This window comes from Rutidosis leptorrhynchoides, chromosome 5 (assembly GCF_046630445.1).
Source record: "Rutidosis leptorrhynchoides isolate AG116_Rl617_1_P2 chromosome 5, CSIRO_AGI_Rlap_v1, whole genome shotgun sequence".
NCBI lineage: Eukaryota > Viridiplantae > Streptophyta > Magnoliopsida > Asterales > Asteraceae > Rutidosis > Rutidosis leptorrhynchoides.
In genome coordinates, this window is record NC_092337.1 from 305,354,375 (window position 1) to 305,382,174 (window position 27,800).

The following is a 27,800-nucleotide window of genomic DNA, read 5'->3' on the forward strand; positions in this document are numbered from 1 at the left end:
AAATACCTTTGTAAAGGTTGTTTCGCGATTCTAGCCCATGTTAAGAAAGTCGAGATCGATGAGAAGCATATCGATGATGTGCCAATTGTTAGTGACTTTTCTGATGTTTTTCCCGACGAATTGCCGGGCCTTCCACCTCATCGACTGGTAGAATTCCAAATTGATCTTATTCTGGGAGCCGCACCCGTAGTACGTGCACCGTATAGACTTGCTCCATCCGAAATGCAAGAATTGCAAAGTCAAATACAAGAACTACTTGACCGTGGTTTTATCCAACCTAGCCATTCACCATGGGGTGCTCCGATTTTATTCGTTAAGAAGAAAGATGGATCCCTACGAATGTGCATCGACTATCGTGAACTAAACAAATTGACGGTTAAGAACTGATATCCTCTTCCGCACATCTACAACCTCTTTGATCAACTACAAGGGTCTTGTATATATTCAAAAATCGATCTCCGCTCAGGTTATCATCAACTAAGGGTTAAGGGGGAAGATGACTCCAAAACCGCTTTTTGGACTCGCTATGGTAGTTACGAATTCCTTGTCATGCCATTTGGTCTAACTAACGCACCGGCGGTGTTCATGGATCTTATGAATCGCGTGTGCAAACCGTATCTCGACAAGTTTGTTATTGTATTCATCGATGATATCTTGGTCTATTCTAAAAGCGAAGAAGAGCATGAACAACACCTTCGACTTGGGCTTGAACTCTTGAGACAAGAACGACTTTATGCTAAATTCTCCAAGTGTGAATTTTGGTTGAAGGAAGTTCAATTTCTCGGTCATGTCGTAAGCGACCGAGGCATTAAAGTCGATCCCGCAAAAATTGAAGCCATTAGCAAATGGGAAACCCATACTACTCCTACTCACATTCGACAATTCTTAGGTCTCGCCGGATACTATCGTAGATTCATCAAGAATTTCTCTTCGGTTGCTCGTACTCTAACCGCATTAACTCACAAGGGAAAGAAATTCATTTGGACAACCGAACAAGAGTCCGCGTTTCAAATCTTGAAGACAAAGCTAACCACCACTCCTATCTTGTCACTTCCCGAAGGCAATGATACTTTTGTTGTATATTGCGATGCCTCGAAACATGGTTTTGGGTGTGTATTGATGCAACGAAAGAAAGTCATTGCTTATGCCTCTCGACAACTAAAAATTCATGAACGGAACTACACGACACGTGATCTCAAACTCGGAGCCATTGTCTTTGCACTCAAAATGTGGAGACACTATCTTTATAGAACCAAGAGTACTATCTTCACCGATCACAAAAGCCTTCAACACATCTTTGATCAAAAACAACTAAACATGAGACAACAACGGTGGATTGAAATTTTGAACGATTACGATTGTGAGCTTCGTTACCATCCCGGGAAGGCAAACGTAGTAGCCGATGCCTTAAGTCAAAAAGAAAGAGCGGTGCCTCTTCGTGTTCGAGCCTTAAACATCACCATCCACACCAATCTCAATAATCAAATTCGTGTAGCCTAAGACGAGGCTCTCAAGGATGAAAACATCTCTCTCGAACGCTTGAACGTCCTCACCTCTCGATTCGAAGTTAAGGAGACCGGACTCCGATATTTCGCCGGAAGAATATGGGTGCCTAGTTATGGGGACTTGCGAAGCCTTATTCTAGACGAAGCCCATAAGTCAAGGTATTCGATTCACCCCGGTGCCAATAAGATGTACCACGACCTCAAGGAACAATATTGGTGGCCGAACATTAAAAGGGACGTTGCTACTTATGTTGGAAAGTGCCTAACTTGCTCCAAAGTCAAAGCCGAACACCAAAGACCATCCGGACTACTTCAACAATCCGAAATCCTACAATGGAAGTGGGAGAGAATGACGATGGATTTTATCACAAAACTACCAAGAAAGGCGAGCGGTTATGATACTATTTGGGTTATTGTAGATCGTCTCACCAAATCCGCCCACTTCCTAGCCATGAAGGAAACTGAAAAAATGGAGAAACTTGCACAACTTTACATTAAAGAGATCGTAGCCCGTCACGGTGTACCGTTATCGATTATTTTCGACCGAGATGGCCGTTTTGTTTCTAGGTTTTGGCGTACTTTACAAGAAGCGTTGGGAACGCGATTAGACATGAGCACCGCATACCATCCACAAACCGACGGACAAAGCCAACGCACAATTCAAACCTTGTAAGACATGCTACGAGCTTGCGTTATCGATTTTGGAAAAGCTTGAGACAAGCACTTGCCTCTCGCCGAGTTCTCTTACAACAATAGTTATCACGCGAGTATTAACGCCGCACCATTCGAAGCTTTATATGGTCGTAAATATCGTTCACCTCTTTGTTGGGCCGAAGTAGGCGACACACAAATCACCGGACCCGAACACATTCATGAAACAACCGAGAAGATCGTTCAAATCCGAGATAGGCTTAGGACGGCCCGTAGTCGTCAAAAGAGCTATACCGACATTAGACGCAATGACCTCGAATTCCAAGTCGGTGACCGCGTAATGTTAAAAGTCGCACCTTAGAAAGGTGTAACTCGTTTCGGGAAACGCGGGAAGTTAAATCCGCGGTATATTGGTCCTTTCAAAATCTTGGAGTATATATATATATATATATATATATATATATATATATATATATATATATATATATATATATATATATATATATATATATATATATATATATATATCGTTTAGATCTTCCGCCTCAACTGAGCTCCGTTCATCCTACTTTCCATGTATCAAATTTGAAGAAGTGTCTCGCCGAACCCGAACTCATCATCCCTCTCGAGGAGCTTACTATTGACGACAAACTTCATTTTGTGGAAGAACCGGTTGAAATTGTGGATCACTCCGTCAAAACGCTAAAACAGAGCCGAATTTCGATCGTCAAAGTCCGTTGGAACGCCAAAAGAGGACCCGAGTTTACTTGAGAAAGACAAGATCAAATGCAAAGGAAATACCCTCATTTATTCGTAGATTTGGAAACGCAAGATCCCGAGGAAGAAACAACGACCACTACGCCTACTTAAATTTCGGGACGAAATTTCTTTAAGGAGTAGGTAATATAACATCCCGTCTTTTTCCGTTTACTTTCCGTTTAATTATTCTAAAGTCCGTTATGTAATTTTAACATCTTCCATTAATACGCGTTTTAAAATATTTCGTTTAGGTAATTCACGCACTCGCTTCAAACTTGAGGGACTAAACTTGCCAAGAGACTAAACTTTTGACTAGGTCAAATGGTCAAACCTTATCCCTTCCATTCATTCATCTCCTCCTCTTTTTCAATACTTCAACTTTTTCTCTCAAACTCCAATTCAAAGATTCATCATCCATTTTCAAGTTAGCAATCAAACATCAAAACAAATTACATATTTGGAATCCTTGCATCTTCCTCTTCAATTCCATACCGATTTCATCTAGTTTGGGTAACTTTCTAAAATCACTATATTCTTTGTTCTTGATGTTTTTAACTTATAAAAGTGTTAATTAGTGTCTACGGCTCAAGTCTAACATGAATATATGATTTATATGTTTGTTCTTGTCATTTTGATGTAACTAGCTTAAACTTGAAATGGGTATGTTTGATCTTGAGATTTGGTTGCTTAAATGTTGTTAGATGTTAAAAGTGCATGTATTAAATGTGTTACTAGCATCACTAGCTTCATTTTGATGTGTAGGTTGATTAAGAAAACTTCACTAACATGATTAAGGATTTATTGATTGTTAGTTAGGGTTTGGTAGCCTTGAATGTGATTTTTGATGCATTAAAAGCCTTGAAATGTTATTGGTAAGTGTTTAGTTGTATTGTATGCGTAATTACCTACGAAACGGCATATTATATATATGCATTTAATTCCCAAATCATCAATGTGCATTTATGATCTTGAATGCAATAAATAATGAACATTTAATACGTATTTGGTTGTTGTAAATGTTTAATTGATTGATGAAATGTGTTTAGTTGTTTTCCTCGTCAAAATACCTTTCCGATGATATAAGATACATGTTCTAATTGTTTGCGGATCATAAATTGTGATTGTTTGAAGTTTGGTTCGTGCACTTGTGAAAATTCAGCAACTGCAACTGATCAGGTGTTTGGACGTCGTCTAAACATTTGGGACGCCGTCCAGCCCTTCACGTCTAGACGCCGTCCAGCCAATCTGGACGCCGTCCAACCAATCTGGACGCCGTCCAAATGAACTGCCAGATTCTGCTTTGCTTGGTCATTTTTCGTTTAATTCCAACTATGCTACGCACCTCCGATTAACATGTAACTTGTTCTAACATGCTCATATATGATTATAAAACTCAGAAAAATTGTCCGAGACCCGACCCGAAAGTGTTGACTTTTTCGTTGACTTTGACTTGACCAAAGTTGACTTTCATTCAAACTTAACCAAATACTTATGCAATCGTCCTAACATGCTTTTATACTTGTACCTTGCATGAAACTTGACAACGTGATTCACATGCTATATATTAATCGAGTCGTAACGAGCCATAGGACTAATTGAACAACTTTAACCGACCGTGTTTACCGATATTGATACAACCTATTTGTTTAGGTCAAGACTAGCATTCTTTCTTGCACACGTTTACTTGTGAAGTACATTTACATTCGTGCACTCAAGGTGAGATCATAGTCCCACTTTTACTCTTTTAAACTTACATTTGGGATGAGAAAACATAAACGTTTCGTTTTACAAAGTGAACACAAGTACGGAAACAAACATTCTATGAACGAGTTAGAACAAAAATCCTCAATTCGATTATCATTAGTTACACTTGCCGGGTGTAAGCGAGAACTTATGTTGTATGGCCATATGGGTTTGACAAACCCTCATTCGGACGGTTCGCTACCGTTATTCGAATGAAATATATTTTTCGAGAAACAGTGTAGGTTCTAACACTATGTGTATGGGGTTCGTGGAAAGTTAAGCCTTGATAATTGGATGCTCGTGATAACAATTTTTTTAGAATGGTTTACTATTATTTCAACATTATAAATCTTGTGGTTCATTTGTACTTACTCACTTACTTACTTAAACCTATGATTTCACCAACGTTTTCGTTGACAGATTTCTATGTTTTTCTCAGGTCCTTGAACAATAGGTGTTACATGCTTCCGCTCCCTATTTTTGATACTTGCTTGGATGTTGAATATACATGCATACATGGAGCATCTTTTGACTTACTTTTAAATCGTGTCGCATATGTTTCATTTGTACGTTAAACGTTGTAATGTAAATAGTCGTTGAACTACTTTTGTAAACTTGAAACATCTTTACATTTGAAATGAATGCGACATATTTTGATCAAACGTCATTTTAAAGACTTATGACCACGTAACGGGACCTAAGTAGACGGCGCCGTCAATGACGATTTTGTCGGGTGGGCTACAAGTTTCTCTTTGTTATTTAACTTAATTGGGATGAAATGAATTTTCGGTGACTGAAGAACAGTTGGCTGCTTCTTCGAAGTAATATCGTTTAATCTACGCAATTTTTAGAGTTTTCACTATGCAATTATGTATGTTTCAGTTGTGATTATCTAATTTTAATTGATTTTGTTTTTTTAGCTGTCGGTGACCGCTTCTTCTTCCACGAAGAGTTACACAAAATCAGTTAGATGAAATTGAACAATAATTACAGATTTAGGTAAGATTTGCAGATAATGTTCTCTTTGTTATTTACATAAACGTTACTTTTAACTCTGTATTTACTTGCGTTTAAATAATTTGATATGGGTATGGTGTTTCATGCATATAAGTTATTTGATGAAATGCTTGAATGAAAACTGATTTTGTTAGTATAGTGTTTAGTTTAATATCGATTGTGTATGGGTTGTTTTAAGAGTCCGTACGATTACAGTCATATTTTGGATGATGGTTATTGTGTTTGGTTTACATGTATTAACAGGAGTCCTACTACATTTTGAAAAGGACAAAAAAAGAGTATGTAATTTGAATTATTTCACCAATATGGGTGTTGGAGTTATTATGCCATATGAGTTCAATATTAATTTTGTTTTTCAATTAAATCTTTGCAGGTGATTGATCATGTTGATAATGTTTCAACCATAAGAAAATGCAGCTCAATATTTGCTGCTTGTGAGGTACATAATCAACTTTAAATAAGGCGTGCATTTTTTTAGGTTCATTACCAGTTTTCCATATGTATTTAATATCCTTACACCGTAAGGGTAGTGGCAAGGATCTTTTAAGCATTGCATCGTCAACGTTGAAGGTTCTTGTATTATCTTTTTTATTGAATGCGTCACAATATGATTATAGCATAAGCTGATCTTTTTGCCTACAAATGTGTGTTCATGATGATTTTAATACCCACTATATGATATAAGGTCATTAGATCTATCTCCATTTGAGCATATTGTTGCAAATAACCAAAAGGAATAATCACATATAGATAGAACCAACTACAGCATGTCTCCTACACAGATTAAATCATAAAAACGTTTTGATTCGAGAAGATAAGCAAATTTGAATTGAAAATGGGGTTAGCTTATAAAATGCAATTGTTTTGCTATTTCAGTATTTTTTTTTTTTTTTTTTTTTTTTTTTTTTTTTTTTTTTTATGAGTATTTTTTTTTTAAAGCTTTAGTGCTAGATCTGGTGTCTTAGTGTTAGATGATTGGGTTGGTCTTTTATATGTCAAAAGACTCTTGCATTTGATTTTAGCACTATGATATTTATTTCCTTATCGTATTTATTTTAGACTTTAGATGTTGATCATATTGTAGTTTGAACCCCTCTACATACAAATAGGTTGATTTGGTTTTTGTTACTTGAAAAGCATACTTACATCATGAATGATTATGATAATGTATCATGTATTATTTAAATAAGAACATGTCATGAGCATACCAGAAATTTTATTTATGGCATTTCTTTGTTATACAGTACATTGATATTTAATTGTTATCATAGTTTATCATGGTTGCATCATCGCATTTGGCCGTATGATCTAATATGACTTAACATGATGTATTTGATATGGTTGCATCATCGCATTTGGCCCTTGATACATATATATATATATATATATATATATATATATATATATATGTGTGTTATAAATTTAATGGCTTTCTATATATGTTTTTGATATTCATTCATGAACACTTAATTGTTTTTGTTGTAAGTGCACAGGTCCATAAAGAGTTGCATAAGAAATACAACTTACAACAATACTGCTAACGGTGCATATTATAAGCTGACTTCAGATACAATTCAACTAACCGATTACTCCTAATTTCTTGAGACGAGATATAGTGAAAGACCTGATCTTGTGACTTAATAGTGGCTACTGTTAGATATATTAGATTATTTTTGCTTGAAGACTTTATCAATCAAGGTGGAAGAATTGCAACACAAGAAGACATGTCAATCCAAGTACCTTATGGGTACCTATATCTGCTTTGGTTCTTTAATCATTTAGTAAAACTGCTTTCTTGCTTGATTTCATATTTCTTAACAATAATAAATTTTTTTATGTCAGTTATACATAAATTGTTTACTAAATCTTTCATTAAATTATTTCGTTTAAATAAACCCGTGATTTAACGGGTCATTTTACTAGTTTATCAATAAAGCCCAAATCAGCATCATTATCATAAGACCAAATTAAAAAAACTCATGTTCGGAACTACAATAAAAAAAGACAAACACCTTCTAAAAAGAACTACACCAAAATCTCATACCAAAAAGAAACTATGGTTAGAGTGAACAGCAAAAGATAAAAATCAGAGAGCTGGTAAAGCTAAACCATCAATGTATTTGTTCTCATACAAGCCCATCACCTGGTCAGCCACACCCCACATAATCGCCTGCCCAGGTGGGATCCGCATTAGCCGTGGAACCAGACCCTTCCACAGTGCACGTATCCCTTCTTCACCATATATAGTCCTGATCGCATGAACCATGCCTTTATACTTCAATTCACCACCAGACCGACTTTGAGCCATTAGTCGTGTTTTGACCACATCAAATGGACCAGTGCATACTGGACCCGCAGTTCCAGCCAGGAACCCAGATATCATAGACTGCCATGGTAGGAGAACAGTCCCATCGCCTTCACGTTTTCTCCATAGTAATTTGTCAAAAGTGTTTTTGGCTGTGAACATAACTGCCTGGTTTGTACCGTTACGCATCACGGTAGGCGCAGCTCCAGCCCAAAGACCACGCAGGCCTTCTTCACGGATAATTAAACCAGCACAATGGATTGGACCCTTGTACTTTAAAAGCTCATGGCTCAGTCCTTTTTGTTGTTGCAGTCTTATTTTTACCACCTGCATTTAGTCAAGGTTAAACATTCAAAAAGCTAAGTAAAATTTTAGGACTATTGTCAAAATTAGTATATTTTTCTCTGTTGTATTAAAGTCTAGCAGATTACGTCTCCAATAAGAAATACTACGTACAAGTATATAAAAGCACTATTTAGGCATAACAGACAAGCATACAGTACTAGCTTAAAAACCTTATGACGGGGTCAATGCGTCTCAATTTACCTCAAATAGTAGCTAAAAAGAAACACATAAAACAAGTTGAAATCCACCAAGTCGGTTTTCAATGCATACAATGTCCTAAATTGTTCTTAAACTATTGCAGTAGACTATAATTTTCATAGTACTGTTTTGCAGTTAAAAAAACAACAAAAAAATGATTGAGGGTCAACCCAAAACTCATGTGACCCATTTCATACCATACCAACAATAACTCGGTTTTACTTATTCCCCACCCACCCAACTTGCAACCTCTACTTCTACTTTACGTTCCTCAGGGGGTCAGGGTGCATAATAGATTTTGCACAAGGGTTATATTTATAGTATTAGAATAATTTCATACCATTTAAGTAAATAAAATATAATAAATTAATACTAATATTAATAAATAATATACATAAATAAATAAGACTAACGTGAAGGTCACCTCAAAAGGGGTAACAATAACAAGAGCTTCAATAACACCTGCACCAAACCCAGAAACAAACCTCCCTCCATCGCTGATTTGACCAGTTTTACGATCCTTAAATGCGGATTGAAACACAGCATTGGATCCCATCCGTAGTGCGTATTTCAAGGTTAAATGAGTCCCAAAGGGTGTCAAACCCTTCCACAGAGCACGCACGCCTTCGGTACTAACAGTGGTCCTGCCACAGTGGATTATACCCCTGTAAGTACCCACCCGATCCAGTTGTAAACGGGTCTTGATCACATCGATGGGTTGGAGACAAGACGCTTCCATTATTCCGCCAAGTGAACCCGATAATGCTTTTACATATGCAGGGGTTACCTTTGGTTTACTTTCATCCGCCATTAGATTAGATTAGATCCTTTTATAGTCACCTAGTCAAATTCATAACCAAATAAAAGGATATAGAGCAATATAAATGGTTAAATTTATTTTTATACAATTATAAATAACTATGAATGCAATTACATACCGACGGAGAAAGAGATGGAGACGGATAGAGGGCTGATTTGATGACGTCAGCCAGAATAGAAAGCGAGTCCTTATTTTTATGAAATGAGCGGATTGTTTACAGAATATTGCAACGTATATATAGGGTTGGTTTAAGTTTGAACCGGAACAAACAAAAATCAAATTTTGCAACTACTAATCGGTCAACTTTTTTTAATTTTAACTAGTTGGGCGACCTAGCTTTGCGCCGGTTCTTCACCCTTACATAGCTAATTATTGAGAAAGTAACTATTTACCATTTTTTTTTGTTTTATTTTACGTTTTGTCGAGGAATGACTCAAAATAGTTGTGTGATTGATTTGTAATAAGCATGAAAGTAATTATTCATCATTTTTTGTTTTATTTTTCGTCTTGTCGTGAGAAAAGAACCAAACGCTCAATCAATAAAGTGAGATGTACATCAACGATTGATACAAACTATTTAATAAAATAAGAAAAACTATTTATAATATATGTATATAATAACAAAAAAAAACAGTTATTAAAAAATGAGTTACGTAGTTAATTTGTAATGAGAGAAAAAAGTTAACAATAATAAAGTGGAAAACTATTGATTGATTTGATAATAATAATAATAATAATAATAATAATAATAATAATAATAATAATATAATAATAATAATAATAATAATAATAATAATAATGAATAGTTGTTAGATAGTAAAAGTTACGTGGTCGATTTATAAAGAGTGAGGAGTTTTATTGTTAAATTATTAAGTGTGAAAGGTTTGGGGTAAGTTTATAAAAGTTATAAAGTTAACTATTATGTAGGGTGGGGTTGAATTATAAAAAGGTAAAAGTTTGGTGTGAATTTATGAAGGTTATGAAGTTTACTATTCATTTCAACTTTGTCATTATGATGATGAATAGTTGTTAGATAGTAAAAGTTATGTGGTCAATTTATAAAGAGTTAGGAGTTTTATTGTTAAATTATTAAGTGTGAAAGGTTCGGGGTAAGTTTGTAAAAGTTATAAAGTTAACTATTATGTAGGGTGGGGTTAAATTATAAAAAGGTAAAAGTTTGGTGTGAATTTGTGAAGGTTTTGAAGTTTACTATTCATTTTAAATTTGTTATTTAGGTATATGGATAAATTACCGATGAGAGATCTAAAAGCACTCCCAACAGGAGTGTCTTTTCTACCGTCAATTTTATAGCCAATTTAAAGCACTCATTGACATCATCGTTAATCAATCGTAAATTTCATTTTGCTAACTATTTGGTTTCCTTCAAGCATAATTTATCACGAAAGAAATGAATTTAATTACTTGTAAATTTTACTTTTACACTAGTAAAAAAACACATAAAATCACGAGTTTTTTAAATGACAAACCTTTAAATTAGAAATAGTTTAGATATACACTGTATTCACTTCAAAGATTAACGATATAAATAAAAGTCATGCGTATTGAACTTTCGATTAGAAATCAATCGTGCGTGATAACTAAGAAAGAATAATATACTTATATTTCATTTAATTTCATTATACTATTATATTATAACCATACATGTATTTACAATACACACATCACCATAACCAATAAATTTCTATCTTATAAGATCACATACCGTCATGACCCAAAATACACTTGCATCTATGTGTAACTATTAACCCAGGTGTTAAATTTATACTTGAACATTCAATCTTTTCATGTTTGTTCATTTCTAACTTGAAATGTTTAAGTGTGCATGTTTTGGTCTCCTTTGTTAAAAATAATTAAAGTTTGGTGTTGTTGTTGTTGTAATAAAGATAAAGGATGTCGGTGCTCCTGGTCTATTCTTCAGAGGGCTTTTCTCTAACTTTTGGAGATGATGCTTATATTCGGCTATTTAGGGTTCCAGCTTTCATTCATTCATTCATTCATTCATTCACCTGTTTCTTTTGTTCTCTCTCGCGATTTACATCTCAAATTATATTCATTCATTCACCTGCTTCTTTTGTTCTCTCTTTCGATTTACATCTCAAATTAGGGTTTATAATTTGTATCATCTTGATACAGTTTTTTTAGTGATCAATCTTATAGTTCTTCATAAGTATTTTTATTATAGGTTTTGCTTCTTCGGAGATTCGATTGTATCAGAATTCATAATTTTGTGGTTTGGTTAATAAGATTTTACTCCTTTGATTGGAGATTTATATGTTTGTACATGGTATCAGAGCGTATGGTTGTGATTTCTGATATCGATCTTGAAGAATTCGATGGTTGGTTATGATATTTTTTTAGAAAAAGGGTTTCTTCTGTTCGTGTTGTTATTTGTCTTGGATCAGATTCTTCTGATCTAGTGATTGTCTTTCAAGTTCGGTAAAGATCTGTGGAATATATTTGAGCGATTTCTGTTGATTCGACAAACCCTAATTTTATAAATTAGGGTTAGGGTTTGTTTCTTCTCTTGGCTGTTCCAGAGAAGATTTTGTTTCTTCCGCTATTATTCTTTTCTTCTTACTATCTACAGAGCATGGCGTACTCTGTAACCTATTTCCTACTCTCTTTTTTATTTGGTTAATATTTGTCACCATATAACGTTTTAGTTGTAGAAGAGAGGTCCCTGAGTAAGACTTGAAACAACATCCCTGAGATTCTGTTTATCTGGAGCATTGCTCATGTTTACCTTTAGGGCTGCATTGCATTCGTTACTTTCTGTCTTTATTATTTTGTTGTTTATCATGTTACTGAAACTGGTGATGGGTCTAAGTTTGCTCAAGTGATCTTGATTTTGGAAACTCTTTAGAGCACTGGGAGTGGTGACTGAGGTCACTTGGCATGTTAGACCTGACTTGCTGAGTTAGAAAAAGTGGGGAGTGGTGACCTCTGTCAGTTAGGCATGTCAGTTTATATTTTTTTTTTTTTATGATTTTAAATATAACATAAATTAATAAAAATAACTTTCATTAAAAATAAAAAAAAATTACATTTCCTAAGAAAATGTAAAAACATTCGATTCCTAAAAATAAAATAAAAACATTACGATTCCTAAAAAAAATAAAAACATTACCAACCTAAAATTTAAAAAAAAAAAACATTACAAGTCCTAAAAATAAAAAAGGTTGTATATATATAGATAAAAGTGGGGAAAGTGAGGATTAAAAAAAAAAGGGTTGAGAGTGTGTTTGGGTTGAGAAAAGGGTTGTATATATATAGATAAAAGTGGGGAAAGTGAGGATTTTTGTTGAGAAAAGGGTTATATATATATAGATAAAAGTGGGGAAAGTGAGGATTAAAAAAAAAAAAAGATGGCTGTTGTTGCGTCGCCCAGGCAACTGACCAAGCCGGGACGGACCATCAAAAATTGGTTGGGGAGTGGGGTGACTTGTGACTAGGTGGGGGACGAGGCATGTGACAAGCCCCACTCCCATTGCTCTTATACTTGCATGCTAGTGATACTTGCATTACTGCTCTTATTTCTCTTAAATTAAAGGGAGCAGAGAACTACATTCTTTGCGGTAGGAGTATGTTATTTGCAGTAGGAGTATGTTATTGGCCTTACAAACCAAGAACAAAATTGGTTTCATTGATGGTTCCGTGATCAAAAGTGAGACTGATGTAGTTTTGGTTTACAATGGAACAGATGTAATTTTGTTGTTCTTTTTTTGGATTCTGAATTCTATTAGTGAAGAGTTATTTTCTAGACAAGTTTTTTCTAGATTAGCTAAAATTGTATGGGTTGAGTTGAAAGAAACCTATGATAAAATTGATGGATCAATCACTTATAATCTTCATAAGAAAATTAATATTATTTCTCAAAATGGTGATTCACTATCTGATTATTATCATAAACTTAACTCTCTTTGGAAACAGTTTGATTCTTTGGTTAAATTGCCTACATGTGGTTGTGAGAACTCCGAGTTTATAAAACATAATGATTTGATAAAACTAATGCAATTTTTAATAGGTCTGGATGATTGTTACCAAGCAGTTAATAGTAATACTCTGACAAGGGAAGCTTTACCTAATGTTCAGACTACGTTTTGACTCGTTTTCTATTGTTTCTAGAGATTAATCTCATAGAAACTCTATAACAAGTGTTTCTGATAAAACTCAACAGACTGCTTTCTTGGTTTCTAAATTTTATGATAATAATAAAACATTTGGCAGAGGAGCTTGTACTAAATGTAACAGAGTTAGTCACACCATTGATAGGTGTTATGAGTTGGTTGGGTATCCTTTTAGGTGGGTAAAAAGGAACAATGCTTCTTTTTCTTAACATGTATCCAGTAATAACTCTTTGACTACTGATGGGAGTCATAAATTTCCTTTTACTGCTAATCAAATTAATTAACTTATGAGTTTGATTAGTGATAGCACTAACACTGGAAATGGCCAAGCTAACATTTCAAGTACTTTTCAAAATATGAGCATTATTTTTTATTCTAGATTCAATTTTTTTTTTTAAATCTAATAATTCTGGTAATCATCTTAAATCTAATCATTTTAATCTATTTTAATAATCTAATAATTCTGGTAATCATTTTAATAAACACGAATAATGTGTATAGATCTATTTGGGTCTGACAACCCACATTCATGATTAGTTTCAACTAAACGGATGCGCAGACTTCGTTCTTTAGCACTTCGGATTACGAGTGACTATGTTTTTTGGGTACAAATACTTATGTATTTATTGGTTAAGTTCGATATCGGGAGCTCCGAGCAATAAAATGTTTCCAAACTTGAAATCTTGTAATCCATGTTACTGTCTATATTCTTATAAACATGTGAACTCACCAACATTATGTTGGCGTTTTTAGCATGTATTCTTAGGTTCTTAAGGTTTACGCTTCCGCACTGTGGTCAAGGTCATGGATTGTCACATCATGGGATTCAGTCGACTCGGCCAACCAACGCTTGCATGTTGTATTATAATATGATTATGAACATGTACTTGTGAATCTATTTTTATAAACTATGGTATCCATGAACCGATTATACTTCATTTTAAATGTCTGCATTTAGAGGTTATTTATTTATTGTTGGGACCCACGGTTCACGACACGTCCCGAGGATTCAGGCGAGGTCAAAAGATACGTTGGAAAATATATAAATTACGTGGCCATCACGTCGTTGTGGTGGGTTTCATCGGTCAACACAAAACATATTGTGAGTCGATTAATAAATAGGGTTATAGATGATAATGAGTTTGGGTCACGTGACGCAGACATCGCGTTGGGTATGAGAAAATAGGGAAAGTTGTTAGTGTCGAGGTTGATAATCGATTTAAAAAAAGAGATCTTAGCTACATAATGATGATTAGAAGGGGTTTTTTAATTTTTAGTTACAGTGGATTTATTAGATCCTTATCGTATAGTGTGCTAGTTTTTTAGTCTGTGCGATTCATGGCCATTGAATTTTTAATTATAAAATAGATGAGTAATTTATGTTATCTATTCGGAGCAAAGTGATATTAGCTTTATTGTGAAATTGAGTAAATTATGTTATTTTTTGGGATCATTTGCCTCTTAAATTATTTCAATTAGAATAGATGGATAAAATGGATAATTTAATTGAAAACGTTATGTTGGACTAATATTTTTTGGGACTGAAGTATTTATTTTTTGTTTTTTATTGGAAAATTCTAATTTCAACCCTTAAGAATGTCTTTCAAAAAATTTGTGTTAAAAATTGTACTAGTACTCTTTGTAGGTTACGGGTAATTATTAAGTGGTTGATTATTTCAAATGTACAACTAAAATATGTATGATTGTACAACTAAAACATGGGCGATTCTACTTTATAGCTCGTTAGGTCACGAGATACTACTAGATTGAATTTTTCTACAAAGTACTCTTCAACTTAAACATGGCACTTCTAAATTAGTTATTGAACCTTATATATTTTTAGAATTCATAGTTTTTCTTAAGTAAACAATTGATGTACTCTTCCAATTGTCTAGGACACTATTATTTTTAACTATAGAACTTCATATATTTTCAGAATTTATAACTTTTTTCAGATAAAAAATTATTAGATAGCATTCAAATATAAATACAAAACTGATAATGCTAAAAACAAACATATATTTCATAGCATTATCCCTCAAGAAAGACAAGCTTTTAGTTGCAATTGTTTTATTTACAAATGATATTCGTTTAAATAATAAAAGGTGAAGACAAAAGACAGATTCGACGAATTGAAGACGCAAACGACCAAAAAGCTCAAAAGTACAAAGTACAATCAAAGAGGTTCCAATTATTGATAAGAAACGTCTCAAAATTACAAGAGTACAAGATTCAAACGCAAAGTACAAGATATTAAATTGTACACAAGGACGTTCGAAAATTCGGAACCGGAACCAGAGTCAACTCTCAACGCTCGACGCAACGGACTAAAAATTACAAGTCAACTATGCACATAAATAAAATATAATATTTAAATAATTCTTATAATTATTTATATATTATATTATTATTTATAAACCGTCGGCAGAAGAAACAAAGACTTTTGAGCCTCCCCAGCTGGCCATGTGATCGCATGGCCTTGAAGGGCAAAGCCCATGCGATTGCATGAGGCCCTTTTTCAGCCCACATGCGTATAAAAGTCGCAGTTTGGTGCATCAAAAAAAGATATATATCCATCCATCCAACTCTCAACGTATATATATATATATATATATATATATATATATATATATATATATATATATATATATATATATATATATATATATATATATATATATATATATATTTATATATTTATAATTTTAATTTTAATTTTAATTTTAATTTTAATTCTAATAATAAGGGTATGTTAGCGCATATTGTAAGGGTGTAAGTCGAAATTCTGTCCGTGTAACGCTACGCTATTTTTAATCATTGTAAGTTATGTTCAACCTTTTTACATTAATGTCTCGTAGCTAAGTTATTATTATGCTTATTTAAAACGAAGTAATCATGATGTTGGGCTAAATACTAAAATTGGGTAATTGGGCTTTGTACCATAATTGGGGTTTGGACAAAAGAACGACACTTGTGGAAATTAGACTATGGGCTATTAATGGGCTTTATATTTGTTTAACTAAATGATAGTTTGTTAATTTTAATATAAAGATTTACAATTGGATGTACCTATATATAACCACATACACTCGATCGGACACGATGGGCGGGATATTTATATGTACGAATAATCGTTCATTTAACCGGACACGGGAATGGATTAATAGTCAATGGAATTATTAAAACAGGGGTGAAATTATGTACAAGGACACTTGGCATAATTGATAACAAAGTATTAAAACCTTGGATTACACGCAGTCGATATCCTGGTGTAATTATTAAACAAAGTATTAAGATCTTGTTACAGTTTAAGTCCCCAATTAGTTGAAATATTTGACTTCGGGTATAAGGATAATTTGACGAGGATACTCGCACTTTATATTTATGACTGATGGACTGTTATGGACAAAAACCAGACGGACATATTAAATAATCCAGGACAAAGGACAATTAATCCATGGGCATAAAACTAAAAATCAACACGTCAAACATCATGATTACGGAAGTTTAAATAAGCATAATTCCTTTATTTTCATATTTAATTGCACTTCTAATTATTACATTTTTATTTATTGTCATTATATTTAATTGCACTTTTAATTTTCGTAATCTTTAATTATCGTAATTTTATTTTATCGCACTTTTATTTATCGCAAATTCATTATCGTTATTTACTTTACGCTTTAAATTAAGTCTTTTATATTTTACATTAGGTTTTAACTGCGACTAAAGTTCTTAAAATCGACAAACCGGTCATTAAACGGTAAAAACCCCCTTTTTATAATAATAATATTACTTATATATATTTGTATTTTTATAAAATAAAACTAATATAACGTTAAGCTTTGTTTAAAAGATTTCCCTGTGAACGAACCGGACTTACTAAAAACTACACTACTGTACGATTAGGTACACTGCCTATAAGTGTTGTAGCAAGGTTTAGGTATATCCATTCTATAAATAAATAAATATCTTGTGTAAAATTGTATCGTATTTAATAGTATTTCCTAGTAACTTCAGGGTATGACTTATTATGTTCCAAGGTTGCAAAAATAGCTACTTTTTAGGGAGAGTACTCGGTCGGGAATTTAGAGGAGTAATCTAAAACTCGGGGAGTAATCGGATTGAACTTTTTATACATTTAAATAATAAAATTCGTAATAATGTGTAGATATACAAGAAATCTAAAATTCTATTTTAATTTGTTCAATAACTCTAAAATTCTATTTTAATTTAAACATAAACATAAACTTCATTTGTTCAAGAACTCTAAAATAAATTCTAAAATACTAAAATTTTATAAATGAATTCTAAAATTCTATTGACATAATTGTCTAAAATTCTCATTGACCGATGTTGACCAATTAATTACTCTCGGATCGCCCGGTTCCAGAAAGGGAATAATCGGGGAGTTATTGGCATTAATCGGGGAGTTATACAAAAGTGTTATGTTCATTGCTTGTTATAACAAAAACTGGTTTTTGAAATGTTCTATTATATTTTAAGCCCTAATATAGGAAATAATAAGATTACTTATTCCAAATAGTGACATGTACGTATATGGCTCTACAGACGCATTACTAACATTTCCCATATTAGTCATTAAATATTTTGCATCAAGTATCATCCATAGCAGACACAAATATATACATATATACCTCGCGTGAAACCATTGTAATGTTGGCCCCTGTACAACCATCTAGTAAATAATTTTTTACTTCAGTGGATATAGTAACTTTCTTTTTTGGAAGTTCATGCTTTTCAACTTTTACAGGATAAATTGACACATTCTTCAAGTTCACAAATGGAGAAGGTTGATGCAAAATTAGTTCCACGGACGATGACAAAAGCTGCAAAATATATAATAAAACAATAACATTTCAGTGTGATCCTCATAATTATATATTGATTTCCCAATCTAATGAGCTTGTATTGTTTTATAAACTGATCAACTGAATATGAAAATGAATATGATAATACGGTTACCAAATACCTCAATAACTTCCAAGTTGAGTTTAAGAGACTTGACAGTATGTAGCTGTTCAAGCAGATACACAATTGAATCAACATGACAAATGTGCGGGTTGGAAATACATATATCCGCCTTCTCCAATAATTGGAAACCGTCTGTATTAAGCTTCAAGGAACGCCAACCTTTACAGACCAATGATCTAAGGTTGGGAGTAGAAACCACATAAAGACAATCGGACCATTTCATTATAGTGAGATTCTCGAGTTGAGGTGCAACCACATTGATTACCTTCGCATTCGAGTCTACATAATCAAGTGTGAGATTAGATAGTTGAGGATGGCAGATGGTAAAACCATTCGAACACATTGTTTTAAAATTCTTTAATGTGATATTCTTCAAGTTTGCACACTTGGAGAAAATACCAATGTCTTTCTCCGTATTGACATCAGAAAAAGTGACATTATCGAGATGCAATGTTGTTAAGGCCGGTAATTCAAAACTTGACGTCGGGTTAATGTAAACCGCATCACCAAATCTCCACATCCTCCGTGACCCATCGTATTTCGTTTTTAAACTGAGATGTTTTACGGAGCGGGAGTTAAATAGTGAAAGAGGAAATTCAAATTCGTTCTCAAACAAGCATGTCACAGTCATTTGTTGGACATTGTGAGAGACTGCATAGTTCACCAATCTTTTTACAAAAACTTGGCTAACTTTTCCACGAAATTCGAGTTTGAGAGACGACACTTCTGCCTCATTATTGCGGCCAGACAAAACATGGTTAACAAATTTGGAGAATATGGGCAACTTATCAAAATCTTTACTTGAAAAATCAAGATAAGGCATTGAAGTCCAGGTATATTTCCATCTAGATGATAAAGCACTTGTTTGCACAACACGTTTTGTGCCAATAAAAGAGAGAATTTTGTGAATCAGACCTTCCGGTAAGCTGCTTAGTCTATCAATATCATCATTCATTTTCTGTTGTTTAGAGCTAGAATCCATTTTGTCCCCCAATTTACCTATATACATATACATATAGTCATACATCTCTTGAAAAATAATTTTAAGATCTTTCGTTGTTTCTATAGCAATGTTTACAAGTATATATATTCATTATTTATCATGTTCCCTTTTTTAACTCAGAAATTAGCATTCTGATAACAATACAAGAACAAGAATATGCTTAAAAACTTTATATGTAAATTCATACAGTTATAACAACACACCCATAGATATATATACATATATGAAAAAAATCAAAATACTTAACAAAGCCTTAAAATCGAAACCCTAGAAAAATCGCTAAGAAATAAAACCTTGAAAAATAACCCTAACCTGTAAGGATCGAAGAGGCAAGATGGCAATTCAATGGATTCTGTTAGCTTGTTCTTATACTTGGCAGCAGCAACTATCAGTCGGTGATTTTGATTCGGACGTAAATAGAAGAAAAGGATTGTGGGCAGTTGAGTATTTTGTACAGTAATTATTTTCTACTGCTGCATTTGGGAGAGAAACGCTTTAGGATTGAAAGGAGTTTAATGTTTCAAAAAGTCTTTTTTTAGAAAATACTCCATAACAAAGTTTGCTGATGAAATTATACAACTAACCAAAAAAAATTAATTAAAAATGCTACATGTTAATTTTTACCGGATTTGCAACTAATTTTCAATCATGCACTCTTCTGTTCACCAAATTGAAATCAAAATCATTCGGAAGAAAAAAATAATAATATACCCTTTATTAAAAAAAAAGTGATTTTCATATTATCTTTCTGATCAATTTGCCCATTTTAATTTTGTGGCAGTTCAAAACTATAATCATAGAATGAAAATTCAATGAGGTTTTTGATGTTATGCGAGGTGTATATGAAATAGCTTATATTTTACTAGGAAGTACTATTAAATACGATACAATTTTACACAAGATATTTATTTATTTATAGAATGTATATACCTAAACCTTGCTACAACACTTATAGGCAGTGTACCTAATCGTACAGTACTGTAGTTTTTAGTAAGTCCGGTTCGTTCCACAGGGAAATCTTTTAAACAAAGCTTAACGCTATATTAATTTTATTTTATAAAAATACAAATATATATAAGTAATATTATTATTATAAAAAGGGGGTTTTACCGTTTAATGACCGGTTTGTCGATTTTAAGAACTTTAGTCGCAGTTAAAACCTAATGTAAAATATAAAAGACTTAATTTAAAGCGTAAAGTAAATAACGATAATGAAATTGCTATAAATAAAAGTGCGATAAAATAAAATTACGATAATTAAAGATTACGAAAATTAAAAGTGCAATTAAATACAATGACAATAAATAAAAATGTAATAATTAGAAGTGCAATTAAATATGAAAATAAAGGAATTATGCTTATTTAAACTTCCGTAATCATGATGTTTGACGTGTTGATTTTTAGTTTTATGCCCATGGGTTAATTGTCCTTTGTCCTGGATTATTTAATATGTCCGTCTGGTTTTTGTCCATAACAGTCCATCAGTCATAAATATAAAGTGCGAGTATCCTCGTCAAATTATCCTTATACCCGAAGTCAAATATTCCAACTAATTGGGGACTTAAACTGTAACAAGATCTTAATACTTTGTTTAATAATTACACCAGGATATCGACTGCGTGTAACCCAAGGTTTTAATACTTTGTTATCAATTATGTCAAGTGTCCTTGTACATAATTTCACCCCTGTTTTAATAATTCCATAGACTATTAATCAATTCCCGTGTCCGGTTAAATGAACGATTATTCGTACATATAAATATCCCGCCCATCGTGTCCGATCGAGTGTATGTGGTTATATATAGGTACATCCAATTGTAAATCTTTATATTAAATTTAACAAACTATCATTTAGTTAAACAAATATAAAGCCCATTAATAGCCCATAGTCTAATTTCCACAAATGTCGTTCTTTTGTCCAAACCCCAATTATGGTACAAAGCCCAATTACCCAATTTTAGTATTTAGCCCAACATCATGATTACTTCGTTTTAAATAAGCATAATAATAACTTAGCTACGAGACATTAATGTAAAAAGGTTGAACATAACTTACAATGATTAAAAATAGCGTAGCGTTACACGGACAGAATTTCGACTTACACCCTTACAATATGCGCTAACATACCCTTATTATTAGAATTAAAATTAAAATTAAAATTAAAATTATAAATATATATATATATATATATATATATATATATATATATATATATATATATATATATATATATATATACGTTGAGAGTTGGATGGATGGATATATATATATATATATATATATATATATTTGATGCACCAAACTGCGACTTTTATAGGCATGTGGGCTGGAAAAGGGCCTCATGCGATCGCATGGCTTTGCCCTTCAAGGCCATGCGATCGCATGGCCAGCTAGGGAGGCTTAAAAGTCTTTGTTTCTTCTGCCGACGATTTATAAATAATAATATAATATATAAATAATTATAAGAATTATTTAAATATTATATTTTATTTATGTGCATAGTTGACTTGTAATTTTTAGTCCGTTGCGTCGAGCGTTGAGAGTTGACTCTGGTCCCTGTTCCGGATTTTCGAACGTCCTTGTGTACAATTTAATATCTTGTACTTTGCGTTTTGAATCTTGTACTCTTGTAATTTTGAGACGTTTCTTATCAATAATTGGAACCTCTTTGATTGTACTTTGTACTTTTGAGCTTTTTGGTCGTTTGCGTCTTCAATTCGTCGAATCTGTCTTTTGTCTTCACCTTTTATTATTTAAACGAATATCACTTGTAAATAGAACAATTGCAACTAAAAGCTTGTCTTTCTTGAGGGATAATGCTATGAAATATATGTTTGTTTTAGCATTATCAAATATTCTCACACTTGAGCGTTGCTTGTCCTCAAGCAATATAGTCTTGAAATACTAGAATCACCTCTTTATTCTTCACACTTTGTACATCAGTGATTTCTATACGGCGGTATAAACAATGGTAGTAACGATGTGGTTTACAGTCCCACATGACTATAAAATTTAGATCCTTTAAGGAAATTGGATCTTTATGAAAACATTTGATCTTTTGAAAATTAAATCTAGTTTTTACCCTAGATAAGTTTTCCGGAATAACCCTTCACCGGTGTTTGCAAATTCTTTTTGTGGGTTTGGTGGGTTTCAGATTTGAAAATTTTAGCTCAAAACTTGTGGTTTTGTGTCACCCACTTGCTAACCTTGTATTAGGAAAGCAACGCGTCCAGTTTACTTGTTCCGTATATTACCTTTCGGTAAACTACCCTCCGGTTGTAAAGGAAAGCGTTGAACAAGCAACTGTTAAGGCAATGTCCCCTGACATGCTTTTAATTATGGTCTTATAACGTGTCGGATGCAATTACTATCCTTTGTAGGAGCAATAGTAAAGCTCACCCTTATAATTTTTTTGTCTGGCACAAGGTCCTGTCTTTGACCATGCTATGCAACCACCGTTCTTACGGTTGACACCCGATTTGGTTCAGGTGACCTAATGAATTCCAGGTGAATTCCTAAGATTTTACGTTCAATGGTAATGAACACATTGAAAATGGGTTTTCAGAAAACAAATCGGTTTGTAATTTTGATCAAAATATTTTCTCGTTCAAGCTCGAGTTTAGATATCATTGAATTCCATGAGTTTGTAATTCTCAATCTTTAAGGTTAATCTCAAGGATTGAGTAATATCAGTCTTAAAAGCTGATTTTTGATCTTTAAGGAGATTATCCTTTCTGGGGATTTGATTCATTAGTCTTATCAAGCTAATTTGCACGGCGCCCTCCCCATTTTACAAGACAGATCCTCTCATGGTTAGGATAAGTCTGACCACATGGCGACTCTGTTTGATGCTGAGGTCCGTGGATTTCCAGTCGATTTTAGAGATGACTTTTCTAGATTTTTCGTCAACCTACAGCTGGTCTGGACGACAACTTCTTGACCTAAATCAAGAAGCGCGTGTCTTTTTCGGAAGACTTTACTTCCTTGTAATGATGGAATTGATTCATCGTGTAGATCCATCTATTCTTTTAAAAGTATTACAATAAATCGGGTAAAACAGTTAATTTAGTCCAAGGCAAAAGTATCTTCAGTTATTTGTTACAGAAATATGTGACATATGTTTTAAAATAACTTGGTAAATTTTCCCACACTTGGCTTTTATTTTCTTTTATTTGCCTTTTTATTGTCCTCTATTCCATTTTAAATGAATTATAACATTTTGGCTTGTTTTTCAATTTATGTCCTTTCCGAGGTAACAATAATTTCGGTGTTAACACCTAGTTTTAGCATTCATAAATATGTATAAACATGATTTTGAATTCATTTAATTGAAAATTTTGAAAATTTTTACTAGAATTGGGTAGTCAGTATATAAGACTAGGGCTGTTCTTTATTATCAGAGAGCACTAGATTCTAATACAACTACTGCTTTACTAGTATTTTTAATGGTAACCAAGTGTTTTAAGTTAAAATTTTTTTAAAATTCCGAAAGAATTTAACACCTTCCCACACTTAAGATCTTGTAATGCCCTCATTTGCAAGAAATCAGTAACAATTTAAATTATTGAGGGTGATTAGCGTAGAAAAATGATTAAATTTTACCAAAGTTTCCAAACATATTGGCGTTTGTTTGCTGAATGATAAATGGTGCACATCATTTGTTCATTCCGTCTGTTGGTACATCACATTTGTTTTTCATTTTGTCGTCAAAATTACTAGCTTTTGCTTAACTTAATGCCAGTCTTTGAAAATTGCGCTGTTTTACCCTGTTTTGTACAATCGACAATATACATACATACAAATACAAACATGCATGGCAATTTGAAATGGGACTTAAAATCCCACTTTCAAATCCTAAATGTGAAATATTAGTACACAATATTAATAAAAATGATAAAAATTACAATAATATATTCAATAACATAAGTTTAAACATGAATAAGTAAAAAGATAAGAACATAAAAATCATAAAAATAACTTAATGGAACTAAATCAGTCTGGATAGGGGTTCCAGTTCATCTCGTCAGGTGGGTTCCATTGTTGGTTATAGGTGTCCTGATAGGCTTGGTTATAGTCATACCGGTTAAAGGGTGGTCGGATCTCGGGGTTGTGTGGCGGAAAATGAGCAGGTCGAGTAGGTACGTAGTTATTTGGTACCTGATATGATAGCTGGCTCATGATTTGGTGCTGATGAACTAACCAGCTATCGTGTTGGCGTCGCCTATAATCCTCGTATACTAGCTCGGAGTTCCACTGCTCGTACATACTATGTCTTGTCGCGTTCGTCATTGATTCCTCATCTATACGAACGTGGACGTCAAGAATAGCATCTCGAAAGACATCTCTAATGTCTTCCGCTTCCTCCATTTCCTCGTCTGAGCCCCTTTCTACCTGTGGATGAGGACCCTCATAGGGTACTGCCTGGTTGCGTCTATTTTTCAATACCTTAGCACCCACATAAACTTTCAATCCTAAAGGCTCAACATGTTCTCTACAAAGCTGTAATGGACCCCCTTGGTTCCTATCAACACCTAAATACTCTCCAATGAGAATAACAAAAATACCTCCTCCTATCATACTCCCGTCCTGCATTCCTTCTACCATTTTAGATAAATAAAAACCAACACAGTAAGGGATATTGACAAAGCTTCTAGGATCCCGAATACACTTTAGGTAGAATAAATCATGTAAGGTTATTTTTTCTTTATTGTTACCTCTTTGTGTAATCGAGTTAGCCAAAAATCTATGAATGATACGAAGCTCGGCTCTGTAAATATGTGTATATAGGAGTGTCCTCCCGCTCGTGTAAAAACATCAAAATGTGACATACGCCTCCAAATGGCGTCAGCGTCAAAGTTGCTATCTACCCTTTCACCATAATGAATCAAATTTGTACAATCGGGTAGTAGCAACTCACCAGGAGTATATATCTGTAAGGCCCTGGCCATGTCCAGCATGGACATTCTGTACATCCTACCGCCAAGGATAAACCTAAGAAATCTTCTATCATCTATTCTAACTATATTTGTATCAAGTGATACAGTACTCATGAGCTCAACACACCATTCCTTATATACAGGTATACGAATGGTGAAAAGATGTTCCCAATCTGTAAAAGAAGAGTTCCCGTACCTCTGAATCAGTAGCAGTCTGACTCTATTAGCTAGCTGAACTCTTTCCAAAGGATCCCAATCGATTACCCTTGGCACCTCTACATTTTTAGTTACCAATCTGAATTTGTTTCTTTGATATGTCTCGTAATCTCTCCATCTTCTATCAAATCTCAGATTAGGATGCAAAGTGTGCTCAGGAATCGTTGGGTATTCTACTGCCGGTGTAGTGACCCGAACTTTTCCATGTTTATATATATTAATTGAGATTGATATTTACATGATTAAATGTTTCCAACATGTTAAGCAATCAAACTTGTTAAGACTTGATTAATTGAAATATGTTTCATATAGACAATTGACCACCCAAGTTGACCGGTGATTCACGAACGTTAAAACTTGTAAAAACTATACGATGACATATATATGGTTATATATATAGTTAACATGTTTTTATTATAAGTATGTATCTCATTAGGTATTTTAACAATGAGTTATATACATAAAAATGAGACTATTAATTTAAGAAACTCGAAAACGATATATATAACGATTATCGTTATAACAACGTCTTACTAGGTACATATGAATCATATTAAGATATTGATACACTTGGTTAATTATGTTAAATGATAAGTAAATATATTATTAAGTGTATTAACAATGAAATACATATGTAAAAATAAGACTACTAACTTAATGATTTCGAAACGAAACATATATGTAACGATTATCGTTGTAACGACATTTAACTGTATATACATCATACTGAGATATAGTATATATCATAATATCATGATAATATAACAATTTAACATCTCATTTGTTATAATAAACAATGGGTTAACAACATTCAACAAGATCATTAACCTAAAGGTTTCAAAACAACATTTACATGTAACGACTAACGATGACTTAACGACTCAGTTAAAATGTATATACATGTAGTGTTTTAATATGTATTCATACACTTTTGAAAGACTTCAAGACACTTATCAAAATACTTCTACTTAACAAAAATGCTTACAATTACATCCTCGTTCAGTTTCATCAACAATTCTACTCGTATGCACCCGTATTCGTACTCGTACAATACACAGCTTTTAGATGTATGTACTATTGGTATATACACTCCAATTATCAGCTCTTAGCAGCCCATGTGAGTCACCTAACACATGTGGGAACCATCATTTGGCAACTAGCATGAAATATCTCATAAAATTACAAAAATATGAGTAATCATTCATGACTTATTTACATGAAAACAAAATTACATATCCTTTATATCTAATCCATACACCAACGACCAAAAACACCTACAAACACTTTCATTCTTCAATTTTCTTCATCTAATTGATCTCTCTCAAGTTCTATCTTCAAGTTCTAAGTGTTCTTCATATATTTTACAAGTTCTAGTTACATAAAATCAAGAATACTTTCAAGTTTGCTAGCTCACTTCCAATCTTGTAAGGTGATCATCCAACCTCAAGAAATCTTTGTTTCTTACAGTAGGTTATCATTCTAATACAAGGTAATAATCATATTCAAACTTTGGTTCAATTTCTATAACTATAACAATCTTATTTCAAGTGATGATCTTACTTGAACTTGTTTTCGTGTCATGATTCTGCTTCAAGAACTTCGAGCCATCCAAGGATCCGTTGAAGCTAAATCCATTTTTCTCTTTTCCAGTAGGTTCATCCAAGGAACTTAAGGTAGTAATGATGTTCATAACATCATTCGATTCATACATATAAAGCTATCTTATTCGAAGGTTTAAACTTGTAATCACTAGAACATAGTTTAGTTAATTCTAAACTTTTTCGCAAACAAAAGTTAATCCTTCTAACTTGACTTTTAAAATCAACTAAACACATGTTCTATATCTATATGATATGCTAACTTAATGATTTAAAACCTGGAAACACGAAAAACACCGTAAAACCCGATTTACGCCGTCGTAGTAACACCGCGGGCTGTTTTGGGTTAGTTAATTAAAAACTATGATAAACTTTGATTTAAAAGTTGTTATTCTGAGAAAATGATTTTTATTATGAACATGAAACTATATCCAAAAATTATGGTTAAACTCAAAGTGGAAGTATGTTTTCTAAAATGGTCATCTAGACGTCGTTCTTTCGACTGAAATGACTACCTTTACAAAAACGACTTGTAACTTATTTTTCCGACTATAAACCTATA

General features: G+C 33.1%; 2 protein-coding genes and 1 long non-coding RNA gene across 4 annotated transcripts; 1 reads left to right on the forward strand and 2 right to left on the reverse strand.

Annotated features, from left to right (window-relative positions):
- The first annotated feature begins 5,459 nt into the window (after positions 1–5,459).
- Positions 5,460–7,561, forward strand: LOC139847504 (uncharacterized). Of its 2 annotated transcripts, none has more exons than XR_011759550.1 (5): positions 5,460–5,479; positions 5,579–5,657; positions 5,919–5,953; positions 6,049–6,114; positions 7,162–7,561. It is a non-coding gene; the product is annotated as an uncharacterized lncRNA (long non-coding RNA). The 2 variants fall into 2 exon arrangements; XR_011759551.1 differs by having other exon boundaries at positions 7,169–7,561.
- A 71-nt stretch (positions 7,562–7,632) lies between these two features.
- LOC139847503 (mitochondrial succinate-fumarate transporter 1-like) lies at positions 7,633–9,540 on the reverse strand. Its single transcript, XM_071837173.1, has 3 exons — positions 9,462–9,540; positions 8,948–9,363; positions 7,633–8,307 (listed from the first exon to the last, which is right to left on the reverse strand). Exons 2-3 carry the CDS (start codon positions 9,332–9,334, stop codon positions 7,762–7,764), a joined length of 933 nt encoding a protein of 310 aa, XP_071693274.1. The 5' UTR covers positions 9,335–9,363; positions 9,462–9,540; the 3' UTR covers positions 7,633–7,761.
- An 8,530-nt stretch (positions 9,541–18,070) lies between these two features.
- Positions 18,071–20,005, reverse strand: LOC139850416 (F-box/LRR-repeat protein At3g26922-like). Its single transcript, XM_071839991.1, has 3 exons — positions 19,802–20,005; positions 18,485–19,485; positions 18,071–18,341 (listed from the first exon to the last, which is right to left on the reverse strand). Exons 2-3 carry the CDS (start codon positions 19,466–19,468, stop codon positions 18,108–18,110), a joined length of 1,218 nt encoding a protein of 405 aa, XP_071696092.1. The 5' UTR covers positions 19,469–19,485; positions 19,802–20,005; the 3' UTR covers positions 18,071–18,107.
- Between the last annotated feature and the right edge of the window lie 7,795 nt (positions 20,006–27,800).

Excerpts from the sequence above, each read along its gene's own strand:
- LOC139850416 (XM_071839991.1), bottom strand. The coding sequence starts at position 19,468 with ATGGATTCTAGCTCTAAACAACAGAAAATGAATGATGATATTGATAGA. Across the intron at positions 18,342-18,484 it reads TCAACTTGGAAGTTATTGAG|CTTTTGTCATCGTCCGTGGA; the intron begins GTATTTGGTAAC and ends TATATTTTGCAG.
- LOC139847503 (XM_071837173.1), bottom strand. The coding sequence starts at position 9,334 with ATGGCGGATGAAAGTAAACCAAAGGTAACCCCTGCATATGTAAAAGCA. Across the intron at positions 8,308-8,947 it reads TTATTGTTACCCCTTTTGAG|GTGGTAAAAATAAGACTGCA; the intron begins GTGACCTTCACG and ends GACTAAATGCAG.